Here is a 19744-nt window from a genome sequence, read left to right on the forward strand (position 1 = left end):
CTGTGGACATGAGTTTGAGTGAACTCCGGGAGTTGGTGATGGACAGGGAGGCCTGGCGTGCTGTGATTCATGGGGTCGCGGAGAGTCGGACACGATTGAGCGACGGAACTCAAAGGTAAAATAACCACCTTTTAATCCTGAAATTCTAGACCTTCATATTTATGACTAAGCCATATCTACCAAGCCATATTTGTCTTAATGAGTCTGTAAATTATCAAATATGATAAATTAAATTCAATAGAGCCATGAGGTTGAGCGCAATTCCTTGCATCCAGATTCCCTGCAACCTTGTCATCTGCTTCTGTTACACAGAGTAACAGGTATACAATTTCAGAAAGACCTGCCACCTTTCAGGCTGTCTTATCGCACACTGCTGACAGCCACAAGGCTGGAGAGAGCAGGAGGTCACAGTTATGAAGGAATCAAAAGAGAAGCCCGAGGCTTTCGTCCGAGATATTGAGGAATAAAAATGAAGAAAAGGGAGAAATAAGGCTTGGGGGTGTACATAGATGATCTCAGATATACTTCAACCGCCTTGTGAGCAAGGGAAGGATAAAGTGAGTTAAGATAGGATGCAGGGGGTTCCAAGGCAGAGGGGTTCTTGCCCACTCCCCCAGACAGGGCAGACTCATGCTAATCTAGTTTGAATGCAGAACGGCCAAGAAGACAGAGAACCATGGTCTAACAAAAAAGATCTTATTCACACAACTGAGTCTTCTTCAGCATCCAAGTGGATGGGGACTGAACTAAGAATCAACAAGAGGTAGGGGACACATGTGGTGGCCTGATGGAATTCTGGGGGAGTCAGAAATACCACTGGGTGGCAGATCGCGCAAGTCAACAGGCAGCTGGATCACTGAACACCTGGTGACCCAATGGAAAAAGAGAATCAGCCAAGAGCACGAACTGTGTATGGCAAAAATCAACAGGTAGTTGAACTCTTTAAAACTGCAAGTTCTGAAAATGATAGTAGGCTCCTTGAAATTAAAAAGAACTCAAAACATAAATTCTAGACCAGGTACAGCAGAAGAAACAATGAATTGTCATGGAGTTGAGGAACTAGCCCAGAATGCAACAAAGAGCAATAAGGAGATAAACAGTATGAAAGAGAGGTTAGGAGATATGGTGGTTAACTGCAAGGATCCACATATGTTTGACAGACATTCAGAAGCAGAGAACAGAGACACCGGTAGGAAGGCAAAGGCATAATGGGTGAGAATTTTCCCAAACTGAAATCATGAGTCTCCAGATAAAAAACTCACACCAAGAGACAAACTGGAAACAAAACAAAGCAAACATATACAACGAGACATAATAAAACTACAGAAGGTCAAAGAAAATGAAGAAAGTCGTTATAAGTTTCCAGAATTAAGAAATGGATTATGTTCAAAGAATTAACTTCTCACCAGAATCTGTAAACTATAAGAAACTCCAGAGAAATGTTCAAGGAGTTGAGGGAAACTGTCAGCCTAAAATTTTACACCCAGCTATCACTGAAGAGTAAAGGTAAAGTGAAGACATGTCAGAATACAAATACTAAGAGTTTACTGCCAACAGTCTTTCTTTCAACAAGGATCTAAAACTAAAGGATCAAATTCAGCAATAAGAAGAGAGAATTGAGATGAAAGAAAAAGGTATAAGAAAAAAGTATAAAATATATTGGCAAATCTATTAATTGTAGATACTAATATCTATTTTTTGTGTTTAAAATATTTCAATAGAAATCATAGACTAGTGTTGCCCTATAGAATTATAAAATGTAATTTTAGATTTTCTAATAGTCACATGAAGAAAGTAAAAAGACAAGGTAAAACTCATTTTGACAATATATTTTATTTAGCTGAAGATACGTAAAATTTTATCATTCCAGCATGCTATCAAGATTCAAACTATTAATCAGATATGCAACAAACATTCTTCACACTAAATCTTCAAAACTTAGCATGTATTTTACATTTACAGCACACTTCTACTCAAATGCTAAGTTTTCACTAGGAATACCTGACCATATTCAGAGGTCATAAACTTTACTGTATTTTCACATATCCAGGTTGTTGCGAACATGTTTAAAACCTCCCAATAACTGAATCAAATATCAGCTTTTAAATTTAAATTGATGAAATCAAAATTTTTAAAACTTGGCTCATTCTTTCTCAGTGGCTAACAGCCTCATGCAGTTAGTGGCTGCCATACTGGTTGGCGCAGGTCTCGACAGTAACAACCATAAAAGATGCCAGGAGGGGACAGAGCATCCCCACCTCCAGCAGGGGAGGGCCCTGGTTTTGTTCTGGAGGGTTATACAGACACAGAATCATTTTAGAGCATACTAAAATAAAATGTTAAAGACAGGCATTACGTTTTTTAAGGAAATAAAAAGAATCTATACAGTTAACAAATCAGGAGGAGTGAAACAAAGCAAATTTTACAAATCAAAGGCAGGGAAGAAAAGAATAAAAAAACGGAAAACATGATAAATAGAAACCACAGAATAAGTCATTAGAAAAAGTCCACATATATTAGTTATCATAATATACCTAAACAAATTACACTCATTCATTATAATGTCAAATAACAAAAGAAATGTAATGTAATATGTGATTACTTGTAAATTTCAAAACATGAACAAATCAATATTATAGATTTATATATAACATACACATCATGAACATCTAAAATCACAACCTGCAAGGATATACAATCAATTCATGATCATGGTTATCTTCAGGAAGGTTCACAAGGTAAGGGAACCAAGGGAGTGTTCTGGACTTAAACTTTGTAACATTTCATTCTTAGAAAGATCTGAAACAAAGAGGATAAAAAATGGTCAAATGCGGGAATTCTGAATGATGGGTAAATAGGCATGTTATAGTATTTCCTGAATTTTTCTGTATTTAAAACCCCCAAAGTATCACCAATGTTCAGGGGGAAGAGGGGTGGAAGGAAAGCCCAGTTGGCAGTGCCACATCTCCTGCCAACACAAATTCCACAACTGTTAGTGTTTCTTGTGTTTCTTACAAGTCTGGGCAGACGCCACCTCTTCCGGCCAAAACATATAATTCATAGTAATTTCATTTGTGCTGATATGAAGGAATCTGGAGTTGAGCAAGATGGGAAGCCAAGATCATTAGAAACACGAATTCAGAACTGTCCTCTTGAGAGGGCGTAGGAGGAGAGCTGGTGAAGGAAGCCAGGGGTTCCTTCAGCAGCTGACCAACTTCACTGTCTCCACTCTCCCATCTTACAAAGATGCCAGAGTCCTCCATCTGAGGACACGAAAATGCACCGAAGGGGACAAAATCATACTTCCTTAAGACTGCAACAGGATGAGTTCTTCTTGGGAAATGAAATTTGGAATTTTCATTCTGCAGACAATCCACCGGAATCAACAGAACAAATGCCCACTTATTGAGATTCTCGTTGAATAAACAGCAGCTACCACTTTACTCAGGGGCTCTTACGGGGACTATTAGTCCAGCTTTCTCTCTCCAAACTCAGGAAGGTGTCTGCAAAGGTGAGAGAATCATTATGCCCCTCAACAGTTGCTTGGAAACAGCTCTGGATGGTCCTGCTGTGGCTGCTGCTGCTAAGTCGCTTCAGTCGTGTCCGACTCTGTGCGACCCCATAGAGGGCAGCCCACCAGGCTCTGCTGTCCCTGGGATTCTCCAGGCAAGAACATTGGAGTGGGTTGCCATTGCCTTCTCCAATGCATATAAGTGAAAAGTGAAAGTGAAATCACTCAGTCATGTCCCACTCTTCACGACCCCATGGGCTGTAGCCTACCAGGCTCCTCCGCCCATGGGATTTTCCAGGCAAGAGTACTGGAGTCCTAGCCTCCAAATTTGTCACTTCTGAGAAAAACACTGAGGGTGTGGCAGGAAGCTGGGAAGTATAATACCTCCTGGTGTCATCTTTTTCAGCTGCAGAAGAAAGACAAGAGCTCAGGATCCTTAGCAACGAGTGCTGGACCTTGTGTTAAAGTTCCAAATAGTCTTTACTGCTAAGTGCAGGCTCTCGGAGTTTTCCTTCCAAGACATTAAGTGACAAGGGTTATTGTTTTCTAACTTAAGTAAATTCACTGAGATTTTAGAGTATGTACACAATTCAAGTAACCATTAGCCAGCTGCCATAGAACAAATCCAGACTCAACTGCTGGATTATCTATGCTGATGCAAGAAAACTGGGAGCAGATATAACACTGCAAATAAACAATCTCTTCTTTTCATCTGGGGAATGTATTACTTTGAGTGGACTCTTATTTAACTTGCTGGTCAGTATGTTTAAATTAGTATCATTTCTCTTTTAAAATTAATTTTTAAAACATTTCCTTTTAAAACTAATTTACATTTTCTGTTACAAATCTAAATCTGGAGAAAATAAAGCAGTCCAATAGTGAGCTGGTTAGCAGAAGGAAACCATTTGAGGACAAAAATCCAAATAACCCACCCAGAGAAAGACTGAAATGTGTCTATAACTAAGTTTTCACTCTTCTGATAAAATTGACACATAATTAAATTACTTAAGGCAGCATTAATTTCCCTCCACAAATGAGGGCACTGTCCATGAAATTCTCATGAAGTTTTCCAAATAACACATATTTCCCTTAAACTCAAATATGCACATATTTGAATTTGACACATGAAACAGACTCTGACAATTTTATTCAAAGCCATAAGGACCACTGTTTAACATTAGCATGGCAGTTTTTCGTTCATTCTCTAAGTGTATGTTTGGGATCTTCCAATACTGCCATTTCCTTCTCCAGGAGATCTTCCCAATACATTGATTGAACCTGGGTCTCCCGCATTGTAGGCAGACACTTACTGTCTGAGCCACCAGGGAAGTCCAATACTGCCTTGCTTGTTAAAATAACCCTTAAAAAATCCAGTATTTGGGAATGAAAGGTCACATGCAAATAACCTTTATTAATAATGAAACCAATGTCAAATTTCTTTCTTACTTCCTCCTTGGCTTATGTCTATTAATTTCATCAACTTCTATAAACCCAAATAGCTTATTAAGGCCACAAGGCTAGTATGTCTTCCCAAAATAAAATCTTGTTGTTCACAATAAAAGTAACGGAGTAAGGACTGTGCTTTAAAAAGACTCTCAATGAACTGAAATAAATAACAACTCTCTCTTTTCTGAGGGATACTTTTAAGGAAAGTATCTCATGGATTCCATTACAAAAGATAACTGAAAGCAAAGAAAAATCTGTGCTTATGCTCAGCGAAATTTTCTTCGTATAAATGTACATAATTTAAAAATGGAAATATATCATTAATACGAAATAACTTAAAAAATTTTACACAGCTCTTTGGTCTGAGCTGCCTTTTTCAAGAGAGTCACCTCTTCCCATATGTTGGGTGAATGGGATGGTGCAGGAAGCTCCTGGCTGAGGCTGGAAGCCTGACCCCAACCTGGCTTGTATCTTAGGTCCCTGGGCCTGAGTTTCTTCATGAGGAAAACTAAGAGGCTGGATCCAAAGATCTCAGCCTGCCTTAGTGAGATACTTGAATATATACTAATCACACTATGGAGTGTATATCACAGAGATGTCAGATACTGAAGCCTTGGAAAGAGATACGAGACCCAGAGCAACCATCATCAGCTCAACAAACATGGACTCTGTACTGCACTCACGTGCAAGGCAGTGATCTAAATGAGTTAATTTGCTTCACCACAATCATATCCATTGTATGAATGAGGAACTGAAGCCAGAGAGGTTTAGGTAACTTGCCCGAGACAACACAGCTGGTAATCTTGCTGGTAAGTGTAAGAGCTGGAATTCAGACCTGTGGGGACGGGCTCAGAGTTCAACCTCTCATCCACTAGAGACTCTAAGTGCTTTCTTCTGGCTTTGCTAGATTCGAAAGTGGGTGCAGAGCTGGAACGTTAGAGCAGCAGGAGGCTTCCAGTCTGAGAAGTATTTTAACCTGTAGACCTGAGCAAGCAGCACATAACATGTAATGGAGTGTTTCCTCCTCTGCCTCATTTGTGAGCCTCTCAGAATAACAAGAAACAATTTCCCATTAGAAATATGACATGTTAATGGCTTCCAAGTTCTGCTTATTTGCAGTGAACAATGGGGTGAATGTTATCTTCCCAAATTATGGTTTTCTCTGGATATATGACCAAGAGTGGGACTGATGTCTGTTTTCAGTTTTTTAAGGAACTAAATGTCCATTCGAATGGATAAACATGTGGAGACTTCCCTAGTGGTCCAGTAGCTAAGATTCCTCTCTCCAATGCAGGGGGCCCAGATTTGATCCCTGGACTGGGAACTAGATATCAAATGCTGCAACCAAAGAGTTCACACGCCCTAACTATAAATCCTCCATGTCACAACTAAGACCCGCCTCAGTTCAGTTCATTCGCTCAGTCGTGGCCGACTCTTTAAGACCCCATGAATCACAGCACGCCAGGCCTCCCTGTCCATCACCAACTCCCGGAGTTCACTCACACTCGTGTCCATCAAGTCGGTGATGCCATCCAGCCATCTCATTCTCTGTCATCCCCTTCTCCTCCTGCCCCCAATACCTCCCAGCATCAGAGTCTTTTCCATGAGTCAACTCTTCGCATGAGGTGGCCAAAGTACTGCAGTTTCAGCTTTAGCATCAGTCCTTCCAAGGAACACCAAGGACTGATCTCCTTTAGAATGGACTGGTTGTATCTCCATGCAGTCCAAGGGACTCTCAAGAGTCTTCTCCAACACCACAGGTTCAAAAGCATCAATTCTTCGGCGATCAGCTTTCTTCACAGTCCAACTCTCACATCCATACATGACTACGGGAAAAACCGTAGCCTTGACTAAACGGACCTTGGTTGGCAAAGTAATGTCTGCTTTTTAATATGCTATCTAGGTTGCTGGAGAAGGAAATGGCAACCCACTCCAGTGTTCTTGCCTGGAGAATCCCAGGGACGGGGGAGCCTGGTGGGCTTCCATCTATGGGGTCACACAGAGTCGGACACGACTGAAGTCATAACTTTCCTTCTAAAGAGTAAGCGTCTTTTAATTTCATGGCTGCAGTCAGCATCCACAGTGATTTCAGAGCCCCCCAAAATAAAATCTGACACTGTTTCCATTGCTTCCCCATCTATTTCCCATGAAGTGATTGCCAAATAAAATACTTAAAAAAAAAAGATGCATTACATGTATACAATGGAATATTTCTCAACCATGAAAAGAATGAAATCAAGACATTTGCACAAACATCGATAGACTTAGAGATTATTACACTAAGCAAAATGTCAGGCAGAGAAAGTATGACATCATTTGTACGTGGAATCTGTAAAAATGACACAAATGAACTTATTTACAAAACAGAAACAGACTCACAGTCTTAGAAAACAAATTTACAGTAAACAAAGGGGAAAGGTGAGGAAGGGATGAATTAGGAGTTTCGGATTAACATATACACACTACTATATACATTAATAAAACATAATCAACAAAGGCCTACTGTATAGCACAGGGAACTTTACTCAATGCTTTGTAATAAGCTATATGAGGAAAGAACCTGAAAAAGAACAGATGTATGTATAACTGAATTACCGTGCTGTATACCTGAAACTAACACAATACTGTAAATCACTATACTGCAAAATAACCTATACTGCAAATAAAAAAATAAAAATTTTAAAAAGACTAAACGTATTATAAAGTAAAACTTAAGATAATTCAGAAAAAATAAAAATATTACATGTTGAGATGCGCATAAATTTACTTGTAGGTTTTTCAATGTTCATACACATGGCTACAAGTACTTTCATCTTACTATTAAAAGTAAAGACAAAACACCAAATCATGTCTATCATTTTCGTAGCACTTTATGTTCCTCTGTGTTGCTGTATTTGATCATCTCAACAGCACTGAGATACACAGGGACTGGCTCAGTATGCCCATTTTACAGATGAAGAATAGAGGCTCAAAGAAATCAAGCAACTTTCCCCCATTAAAGAGTGGGGGAGACCACCCTAGACCCCAGTCTTTCAACTTTTACACCAGGGATTTTAGAGGGATGTTATCAAATCCCTTTATTTTCCTATTTGCTCAGCTATGAATTTACTTCTACTAAATGGTAAACAAGTTATGATGCTCCTTATATTTTTGCAAAATGTATCAAGCCGGCTCTGATGTGATGGACATGTAACCATTAAAAGGGGGAACAGTAAAATTAAAAACTGTAAATAAAAGAAGAGATAAAGGAAAGCAACGAAGAGTAGACATAAAAGATACAGTTCAAAAATGCATTCTACGGCATATATATGGAACGTCAGAAGTCTTTCAAGCTTCACACTCAAGTCTTTGGTGTGTTTACCTCCCACATACGCCAGGTTTAGGACTCACAGCAACTTCCCACAAAGTAGAATTTAACTAATTATGTCCAGTACTGTAAAAAGCCAGTTTATACCCAAAAAAGAGAAGGAAAAGAAAAAAAAAATCCTTTGGGGGTAAACTTTGTATTTATCTTTGGATGGGATCAAAATAATAAAGGTATAATTTTAAAATAATGTCACTTCATACCTTTTAAAAATAAGTTTTGTAATTAAACATTTATCAACTGGTAATCCAGAACTCTGAAATAAATATCCATTCAGTTCTAGGTCCAAAAGCTTTTCCAAGCTGTGAGGTTTTTATTCTTATTTGTTGAGTTCCAAACACAAAAGCACCTGCTTGTTTTTAAAATCCAATGCCTAAGCAATGGGGCCTTCAAACATGTATTACAACCTGTCAATATTACTGTATAACATGCAAGTGTTCATCGGGTTCTCAGCTCTCTGAGACTCAGATTCGTCATCTGCAAAACTGGGCTAAAAATATATTCTACCATGCTAGGTTACTGGAGACATTAAATGAGATGGTGAATACAAAGCTCTTAGCACAGGGCCTGACATGTGTGAAACAGTCAACGGATGTTCCATATCATGAGGCCGGTATTTTTTTTTTTAACTATAGTATAGTTGTAAACTATATTTTGGAAAAGACCCTGATGCCGGCAAAGACTGAAGGCAGGAGGAGTAGGGGACAGAGGATGAGATAGTTGGATGGCATGACCGACTCGATGGACATGGGTTTGAGCAAGCTCTGGGAGTTGATGATGGACAGGGAAGCCTGGCGTACTGCAGTCCATGGGGTTGCAAAGAGTCGGACACGACTGAGGGACTGAACCGAAACTGATGCGAGTGTATTTACATGTTTCTGGTGACAGGCGAATATCCCTGTTATCTGAAATATAACAACAAAGACAATATATCTTAGAAATAGTAAATCCACCAGTTCATGGTGGAATTCGAGAAAATACGAAGTTTTAGACTTTCAATACTGGAAGATGCCAATGCTTAGGGATGGAAACTTCACATATATACCTCGTGTAGGAGCCTACAGTCCATTAGTTCCTGAAATACCCAGAAGGCTGCATGATAATGTGCCTCTGTCAGAAGCCAGAGGTCCGGACCCTGAGGGCAGCCTTAGGGTGTGATCACATATAATAATGACTTGTGGGGTAACTTCCTCTGACTGGTGCCTAGAAGCAATGACATCAGCCTAAATCATTAATAAAGACAACATTTTAAACAGATGGACACACATATTTACATAACTCTCGAGTCTTTGTTTCATTCATTGGGCGCCTTTATTTAAATACAAATACCTATCACTGACTCAATGGACATGAATTTAAGCAAACTCCGGGAGCTAATAAAGGACAGGGAAACCTGTCATGCTGCAGTCCATGGGGTCGCAAAGAGTCGGACATGACTTAAGAGAACAACGACCACCACCTGAGATTATCAGAAATGAACATGTATGGGGAGTACTGTGTTGTCACAGTTAGGAGCAAATTGCTTGAGGGCTGGGGTGGAATTCCTAGTTCCGTCACTTCCCAGCTGTGTGACCCAGGAGAAATGCCTTCATCTGACCAAGTCCCAGTTTTCTCACTGTGTCTGGGCCTGAGACCAGCTGCAGGCTCCGTAGTTCAGAACCCAGACTGGAGGCAGAGCCGTCTCGGCCACCTCCTACCTCTGAAGATGTCACTGTGGAAAACACATTTGACTGGGTGCTTAGATGATTCAGGTCATTAATGCAAAGTGCTGGGAACAGTGCCTGAGTCATAGAAAGCCACCTAAATGTTATTTATTGTGGCTGTCAATCTCATACTCTGTGAGACAAGGCCAGCCTTGCAGAACTGCAGGAGAATAAAATCAAATAATATGAAATTGCTCCATAATGCTTCCCACCCAGGTTTATTTCTAACAACTTCACATATTTTTACTTAAAAGAAGGTGTCTAATGACTATAAAGCACAAAGTTCAGCCAGGCATTCAATAGACGGTAGCTATTTAACCTTTCATGGTAATAAATATATGCATATGTTGTTACTGGTAAGTTTCTCTTAAAATATTACATCTTGGAACCAATTTTGAGATTTAAAACCTTTTTTCTCTACCTCCCTACTTCTGATTATGCACATCATTTGCTTTGGGCAGATCTAAATGGCCCTGTTTTCTGGATATGCCCACAAGATGTAAAATACTGGACTCAATAAACACCTTGACCAGCAGCCAATACATGATTCGATTGAACTCTTCTAAGAAGGCAGTGAAATGCACAATAAATATGCAGCCAGTGGGGGGAAAGAAAATTCAACATTTTTATTTTGTTTGTTATCTTCAACACTGATTTTTAAATTACTCAGGAGATTAACATCGTATTTCAACACACTAGGTACTCTGAAAGCAGACAGCTTAAATGGTGTTTATGTCAGTAGCCATTTCCAAACTGTAACCTGCAGGAAAGTGGAATATATTTAAATTTGGTGTGAACAAAGGCAGTGGTTTAGGGGAAAAAAATATAGGAGAAGTGGATCACTTGATAACTGATTTGCCAAAGGAATTTTAATGTTATATGGCAATATTTTTAAGCATAATTTTTTCTGTGAGAAAAATCAACCATGTAAAAATGCACCAGATGAAAGCTTGTGTTCTCTTAAAAACACTACATTTGTTATCTGGTTGTTGAACACTGACTCCTATAATTGCAGTTAATTGGACATACAGGTGAGATCTACGTGCCACTGGTCCTTCTGTAAAATGAAAGCTTGGATTATTACAAGGCTATTATTTCACTGCAATTCTCTTAACAATTAAAAATTATCATTCGGTATCCTACGATAAACCATAATGGAAAAAATCTATATATATTTCTATGTGTAAAGATAGATATATATACATAAAACTGAATCACTTTGCTATGTAGCAGAAATTAACAGAACACTGTAAATCAACTATACATCAATTTAAAAAAATACCCATCTCACAATATGGAACATCTACTGATTGTTTCACACATGCGAGGCCCTGTGCAAAGAACTTTGCATTCAGCATCTCATTTAATGTCTCCAAAAACCCAACAAGGTAGAATATATCTTTAGCCCAGTTTTGCAGATGAGGAATCTGAGTCTTAGAGACCTGAGAACAGAGAGGCTTACAGGGTTAAGCAACCTGCCCTAAATCATACAGCTAGTGAACAGTAAAGCCGGGTCAAACTGGACGGACTCCCCAACAAAGACATGAAGTTATTCAAGTTAGTCCTTTCTTTTTCTGAAAACGATTCATTCATGCATTTGTTCAACAGTTATAGTACCTGTGCTAGGTGCTGTGGCAGGAATTTAAAAAAAGACCAGAGCCATCAAACACTTCATGGTCAAGTGAAATTAGAAGGACTACAAAATTAATTCAAAATTAGGTAATCAATCAAATAATATATGTCAATTTAGAAACACGGTCCTCACCTTTTAAACATCAGAGGGTGGTTACAAGAAAAGCATAGTGCCAGGAAGTCACAGAATCTCCGCTAATGAGATAGGGTACCTACTGTGCACAATCTAACCTCAACTGCTATTAATATAACAGGCCTTGAGTTTAACTTTCTTCTACTTCAAAGAAAGCAAGACTTCACAGACCACCTCTATTAACAAACTAGCAATGATCCCCTTGAGATTAAAAAAAACAAAGTAACCCCCAACCCTTTTAACCAAACAACTTTTTGTCAGTGTTTTTTCTTTGGACATGCAGTCTGGCCAAACTTTTGCATGTTGAGAGCTCATGGTTTTTCTTGTGGCTCAGTATCATTTCTTGCCATGAATTATAATTACTGTCATATTTATATTACTTACCCTCTCAGACTAAAAAATCCTTAAAAACAAGGGCCTTTACTCATTCATTTCAGAAAGAGTTGTAATGTCAATAATTCACTTACTTTCCTAAGGTGATGGTACTCTGCATGAAGGTGATGCTTGATAAATGTTTATTTCACATGAAGTGAGTGAAGGGCTGAATAAACTGTATAACCCTGACGTTTTGGAGCCTTTACTCAAGTATACGTTTCATGTAAGTATCAACTCAATTGAACTCAGCAAGTATTTATGGATGGCATACTACATGTCAGGCCCTTCCACATTCAGACTGGCTCAAAATGGAATGCGTGCATGCTCAATCACTTCAGTTGTGTCTGACTCTTCATGACCCTATGGACTGTAACCCACCAGTCTCCTCTGTCCATGGGATTTTCCAGGCAAGAATACTGGAGTGGGTTGCCATTTCCTCCTCCAGGATATCTTCCCAACCCAGGGATAGAACCCATGTCTCCTGCATCTCCTGCATTGCAGGCAGATTCTTTACCACTGAGCCACTGGGGAAGCCCAAACCAATTTACAGATTCAATTCAAGCCCTATCAAAATCATGGCAGGGATGCTGTAGAAATTTACAACCTAATTCAAAAATGTGTATGAAAGCCAAAACAATTTTGAAAAAGAACACAGTGAGAGACTGACATTACCAGTATCATACTATACCATAGTAATCAAGATAATGAGGTATTAATATATGAATAAATATATAGATTATGAACACAATTCAGAGCACAAACATCCAACCTTTACATTTATGATGAACTGATTTTCGACAAAGGTGCCTAGGCAATTCAGTGAAAAAGGATGGTCTTTTTAACAATTGGCACTGTGACAAGGAGATATCCACATATACCAAAACAAAAATAATATAAAACTGAAACCCTTATCTCACGCTATTTACAAAATTAACTCAGAGTGGATCATAGACCTAAATATCAGAGCTAAAATTATAAAACTTCTAGAAGTAAATATCTGTGACCTTAGACTTATTAGATAGGACGTTAAACGGATTTCATCAAAATTAAAAAAACTCCTGCTCTTCAAAAGACATCAAGACAATACTTTTTAAAAAGCCAGATTGGAAGGAAAGATCTATAAATCACTTATGATAAAGGACTTGTATCCAGAATATATAAAGAACTCTTGCAAATCAATAATAAGATGAAAACCCAATTAAAAATGGGCAAAACATTTGAATAGACATTTCACCTAAGGTATCTATTATACTAGTAAACACATGAAAAGATGCTCATCATCATTACTTATTATGGAAATGTAAATTAGGCTAATTAGAAAGCTATAAGCAAAAAACCCCAACAATATTAGCTATGAGCACAGATGCAGAGAAAGCTGCAACCCTCATGCACTGATGATACAATTACCATCAAAATCAGTTTGGAAGGTCCTTAAAACATTAAGGACAGACTTTCATAACACCTGTCAGTTCCACCCTTAGGAAACTTCCCCAGAGAAAATGAAAATATGTCCATGCAAAGACTTACATGTAAATATTCATGACAGCATGATTTATAACAATTCAAAATTAAAACAATTCAGTTGTCTACCAACCTGTGAAAGGATAAACAAAAAGTCGAAAATTCATACAACGGACTACTATTAGAAATAAAGAAGAATGGAGTACGGATACATGCTACTCTGTGGATGGACCTCAAAATCATTGTGCTGAGAGAAACCAGACACAATTGGACTACATATTGTTTGATTCCTTTTATATAAAATTTCCAGAAAAAGCAACTCTATAGAGATAGTAATCAGTGGTTGCCTAGGACTGGGGTGGGAGTAGGGACTGTCTGCAAACCATGGAGAAGATCTTTCTGGAGTGATGGAAGTGGTTTAAAACTGGACTACAGAAATGTTACACAACTCTATAAATGTATTAAAAGCCACTGATTTGTATACTTTGTATAGATAAATGGACTCTACGGTAAGTACATCACACTTCAATAAAGCTTCTTTTTTTTTTTTAAGGAAATTATAGCCCCATCCATATTGCTTGAGAGTTGAAGTGTCAGTGTCACTCAGCACTGCACAGTGACACAATCTTCTTTTTTAAAATCAGACCTTTTAAAAATTCACACCTCATTATTCTTAATAATATACACTATTTATATAGACTTCTAGTTAAACTAAACATTTTCATCTATTGGGTCTGTTATTTTCCTATAAGGATATACATCTATTTCATAAGGACATCTTTTTTAAAGTAGCACGCTTTTTTCAGTGGTATGTGGTAGAAATACTTTTTCCCAGTTTTTCATAAGTTTTAAAATTTTGTTAACAGGGTTTTCTTTTTCTTTGCCATACTGACATATTCATTTTCATGTAGTCAAATTTATCTGTATTTTCATTTACAGAGTCTGTCTCTGGTGTTATAACATGCAATCTCCTTTTGAAAGATTAATCAGAAACCTTGAGTATTGTTAGGTAAGCATCCCCTGTCCCAAGTCCAGCGTTACTAGGCCTTTTCATTTTATGAAAAGAGATAAAACATAATTTCAAATCTCAAAGCTGGAGGCAGACGGACTTTTCTGCCTTAAACCTTTACGGGTAAAGAGGGACTAGTGTTGACATCCCAAATTCCTGGAAAATTGTCTCATTAGAGAAAACTTCTGATGTGATACACTTGACATTTCCAATAGTTCCAGTGATGAGGAATTGGAAAAATAAAAAGAAGGATGTAAAAATGTGCCCGCTGCTGCTAGTCATGCCAGGACCATGGCTCGAGGGCTCGTTGGCTGAGGCCTCTTTGTAGACCATCAGGTCATTCCATAACAACGTGATCACTGCATTCAACGTGATCAGGCATTCGTGGATGTCTGACCGGAACAGTCTAGAACTCAGTCACTCACTGTCCCACCACCACCTGAGTCCAGGAATATTATCATTTTCCCTGCTGCTCCATTCACTATTAGTGGGTGGTCTCTCACTACCCATTAGGTAATGAACACAGGAAACTCAACTTTATTTAAATCTCACCGACTCAGAAGAGATGTAACACTAACTGAAGAATTCATCACTACTGAGTGATATACTCATCAAGAAATACCACTGCAGTTCCAAAAACCACTTGCTTTCATGTAGCTATGACTACCACACAAAGATACAGAGAAAACGCATAAAGGTAAGACAGGCTCAAGGATGTATTGTACAACACAGGGACTACAGATAATGTTTTGCAGTAACTGTAAATGGAACGTACCTTTATAACTGGATAAAATTTTTTTTAATAATAAAGTATTTAAAAAAACAAATGCCATAAAAACGTTTTATATTAATGTGGACACTATGGCCTTCAAGGCGTATACCAGAGGCCTGGTCACATTAGATACAATCAGAAGAGGTATTCAAATGCCTGAAAACTGAAAATGACTGATTTTTTTCTTTGTATATTTGAGTCTCTCCCCCCGCCACACACGTACACTTTCAAGACTGGCCCCAATTCAACCTCTTTCCTTATCTATCCTACAGTTTTTGGAATCTATACTATATATTCTGGGACCTATATACAGATTTAATATTATTCAATTGTTTTGTGCCCATTGCTGCTAAGTCACTTCAGTCGTGTCCGACTCTGTGTGACCCCATAGACGGCAGCCCACCAGGCTCCCCCGTCCCTGGGATTCTCCAGGCAAGAACACTGGAGTGGGCTGCCGTTTCCTTCTCCATTTGTGCCCATTACTCATCAAATTAAACATAAGCTCCATGAGGGCAAACTTTGTATTCCTATGGCATTCAAGCAGTGCTAGGATTCCAGATGCTTCTACTGACTTTGTTAGTGCCATTTCTTCCTCGGCAGCCTCAACAGCGCTCATTAAATAACATTTCTTGATTTCTGGAAAAAGTTGAAAACAAGGGGCCAAGAAGGTGAAAAAAAAGTATTGTGAGGGCACTTTGAAAACTTACAATGTAAAACAGGCAGTGCTTTAGCTAAGAAAAATATCTTGGAGTAGTATGTAAATGCTTTGGCAGATACCCCAGCTTTACAGATCTCGAAGAGCAACACACAGATTGTCTCCAGTTCTCTTCTTTGCACGTAGGCAGGCTTTATCTAATGCCTATAGTTTCCTATGTAAGTTTCAGGGAACCCCAGGGTTCCATGAGGCAGTTCCAGGGTTCTATGAGGCAGCATTAAGGTTTGCCTGGTGAACAGGATCGCCATGGGAGCCACGTTTAATTTGTGGTTGCTCCTATCCAAGTAACAGCCCAGGTCTTTGAGCTGTATGTATAAATGAAAAGAATTTCTATTAATCAAGGAGAGGTCTCCTATCTCCGAAGAGGACTGACACACAGGTGCCTGCACACAGGTCCGACCTTAGTCCCAGGATGCCTGGCTAGCTTCTTCTCTGCTTTCCAGGGAAATAAAACAATAACCAAAAGCTAGTTTCCCTACTGCTCTTCTGTTCTTCCCTTCTGTTCCCGTAAGAGAGGAAGGCAGTGAGAAAAAGTAAGAATAATGGTTTCACCACCTCTGACTCCTGGACAACAGGATTCCAGCGCATCAGGGTCTCTTATAATAAAGAATTTGTACAATCTATTTGTCTACATTTGTTAATAATTCCCAGAATGGAGATGATATCAACTCATTTTGGAATCCAGTTCTTGGTGACTCTACCAGAATTCCCAACCTCATCATTAAACCAAAGATAAAATGCTGAAAATGGTGGCATCATTCTAATATCCTCATTGTAGTGCTGAAAAAACCGTACTTTCATAATAATTAAGTTTAACTAATGAATCTGAAGTATTAGTACTCTTAATATGCCATCCATCTTCTCAGGCTGGGCGTTTCTTTGCATTTCAAATTCCTCTTCGCCACCCCTGAACGGGTAAAGAGAATAAGTAAACAATGCCTGCAAGTAAGGCCTTCACCTACAGCATCTAATTAAACCTTTGGTACTAGTTATGGGTAGGAGACCCTTAGGTAATTCCTGTCTTAAAGCCCCCGTTCAATGGCAGTACCATCTCTCAAGGGGTTCTGGGAATTAAATGCACGTTAAATCAAACTCCGCCCACAGTATGAGGCATATAGTATGTGCACAATAAACTTTTAGATTTTTTTTAAAAAAAACTTTTAATTATAATATTTCTTTTTCCAAATGGAGGAGACAAGTTTCCACCAACTTCTAAATAAATACAAATAAAAAGGCAAAAGCCTCTGTATTTTTAAAGCTGCAAGATTTTGAAAATAATGAGATCACTTACAAACACAAATCATTCCACCATCTTTAACTGATACAGCAACACACTATTTGCCCTTTTGCTTCCAATTTAATACCCTCACTGCTTAACACTGTTAGACATGCGAGGCCAGGCGGTGAGAGGGTGCAAAGTATTTTCTCAGCAACAGCCGCCACACTGCAGTTTCTCCTCGGGGTGGAAGAAAGCCTTCCTTCCCTCCCTGGGACAATGACAAGTCGCAGCCGGACTCCGAGGGAAACGTGCGTCCCCGCTGCGAGTCACTTGGGTGTACGGGGCCTGTGCGGAAGGGGACACAGAACAGTCCTCCAGGACGGACCCCAGATCCCCCCTCCGCACCCAGGGGCGCGAGAGCACGCGGAGCCCGCCTTCCCAGACCGAGTGTGGGTTCGGGTCGCCGAGTCGGACCCGGTGACCCCTGCCCTTTGCAACCACAGTTGCGCGCGCCCCCGGCGGCGACGGGTTCCTGCGCAGGTCCGACTCCGCGAGTCCCCGCCGCCAACCGCACGCAGGTCCAGCCGCCCGGCCCTGCCCCACGCTGGAGTGGGAACATACGGGTCTGCAGCGGGGGCGGCAGCCGGGCGAGCGCTGTGTTAAAACATGGCTTTCCCTCTCCCGTGGCCTGAGCGCCTCCGCGGCGCACCGGCGTGGGCACGGCCCACAAGGGAATAGCCCCGACATCTGCCCAACTTGCTGGATTCATTTTCGATCTCCCGGTGCGTGTTACTTGTTACCCCTCCCCTCCGCCCCCCCGTCTTGCTGCTTTTTCCTGCACACTAACCTCAATCTGGCAGTTTTGGAAAGAGAAAACTCCCCTTCTGGAAGCGGGGTAGGGGGGTAGGTGCAAAGCGCTTTTGCTTCTTGTTCGAGGTAGAAACCATTCCGGCTAGAATGAGTTCGAAAAGAAGGGAAGTCGCGTCGCCGGAAAGAAAGTAACATCCAGAGATCGATAAGGACAGAGGGAGGGAGCAAGCTCTGCAACAGGCACCTGAAAACAAGCGTGAAGGAGCAAAGAGAATCGCCGCCCCCGAGTTACTACCGAGTGCATTCCGCGCCATCCACAGCAATGGCAAGATCTGCTCTTCTCACAGTCTGAAGGCCTTTGAAATCTTTTTGGGTAAGACTTACCTTTCTCTTCGGCATAATGGCTGTATTCGTGCAGCTGAAAAGTAAAGCAACGGACTGGAACTGCTGGCACCGCCGCTGGATGCTGCCGCCGCCGCCGCTGCTCACGCGCAGGTCTTGGCGTAGCCCGGCCTCCGGGACCTCAACCTCGGCGGCTCCCTCCAGGGGCCCTCTACTCGCTGGTCTCCCCGCTCCTCCAATGAGGAGCCCCGGCAGCCGGCCGCGAGGCCCCATTGGCTGCGGCAACGTTCTAAATTCCACGAGGGTACGCCCACCTCCGAGCGCACGGTACGCGCCGTTGTAGTTTCCACTTCACCGAAAAATCTGCCTGGCGACTGAGCATGCCCAGTTCAACTAGTAGCCCCCACAAGCCACGGGATCCTAGAGTTTCATTGTTTTGTTGCTCCCTATTTGGATTGTTATCAGTAGGAAGTGTGGGCCTTCGTAAGAAGGAAAAAGAGTAAGGATGGACACATTAACTTTATCCTTATACGCAGCAAGCATTTTATGTTTCCTGTAAAAGCTTGTAATGAGTGCAGAGCTTTGAAAGTGGGAAGGTAACTCTGCTCTGAAACAGTCTGGCAGTCTCTAAGGACCTCAGTTTCCCCCTTCTAGATTTCTAGTGACAGTAAACCCTCAAACTGCTTAGGAATAATTTCCTAAAATCTGATTTCATATCGCTTACTAATTCAGTCACCAGCAAACTAGGCTTGAAGGTGAATAGGGTGTTTACTATGGAAATTAGAAAAGACTGAACAAGGTCAGAGAAGATTATTTTATTTTTTGGAACATATTTAAATGACAATTCAAATATACACAATTTAATGCTTCTCAAAGTTCTGCAAGGCATTCAATAGGCATTGGATGCCTGGATTAAATATAAATATAAAATATATAAAATAAAAGATAAAGTATTTTAATAGAAAATAAACAGTCTGGATTTTATGAAATCATTCTTACCCTGTTACCATACCAGCGATCAACCTCAAAAGTAAAGAGAGCTAGAGACCAATTTCCTTCATAAACACAGACATGAAATCTTGAATAATATTTTAGTAAATTACTGTAAGTGAAATGTAAATTTTAAAAATGGTGAATCACCTTTATGTTGAATACTTGGAATCTATATAATATTCTACATCAGCTCTACCTCAATAAAAAAAAGTTCTTTTTAGTAAGTCAAATCCAGCAACATTTAAGAGGATAAGACTTC

The 19744-nt window shown here is 40.0% G+C and overlaps 1 protein-coding gene across 2 annotated transcripts in view; it reads right to left on the reverse strand.

The window, feature by feature from the left end:
* Positions 1 to 18802, reverse strand: part of HMGN3 (high mobility group nucleosomal binding domain 3) — a 35447-nt gene extending 16645 nt beyond the window's left edge. For both annotated transcript variants that reach the window (XM_055433361.2, XM_055433357.2), the window contains exon 1: positions 18535 to 18802. In XM_055433361.2, the coding sequence (XP_055289336.2) occupies positions 18535 to 18765 (231 nt within the window). In that variant the 5' untranslated portion in view covers positions 18766 to 18802. The remainder of the gene's footprint in view (positions 1 to 18534) is intronic.
* Between the last annotated feature and the right edge of the window lie 942 nt (positions 18803 to 19744).

The sequence above is a fragment of the Moschus berezovskii genome, chromosome 10, assembly GCF_049115385.1.
Source record: "Moschus berezovskii isolate FMDL1 chromosome 10, NW_MosBer_1.0, whole genome shotgun sequence".
Classification (NCBI taxonomy): Eukaryota; Metazoa; Chordata; class Mammalia; order Artiodactyla; family Moschidae; genus Moschus; species Moschus berezovskii.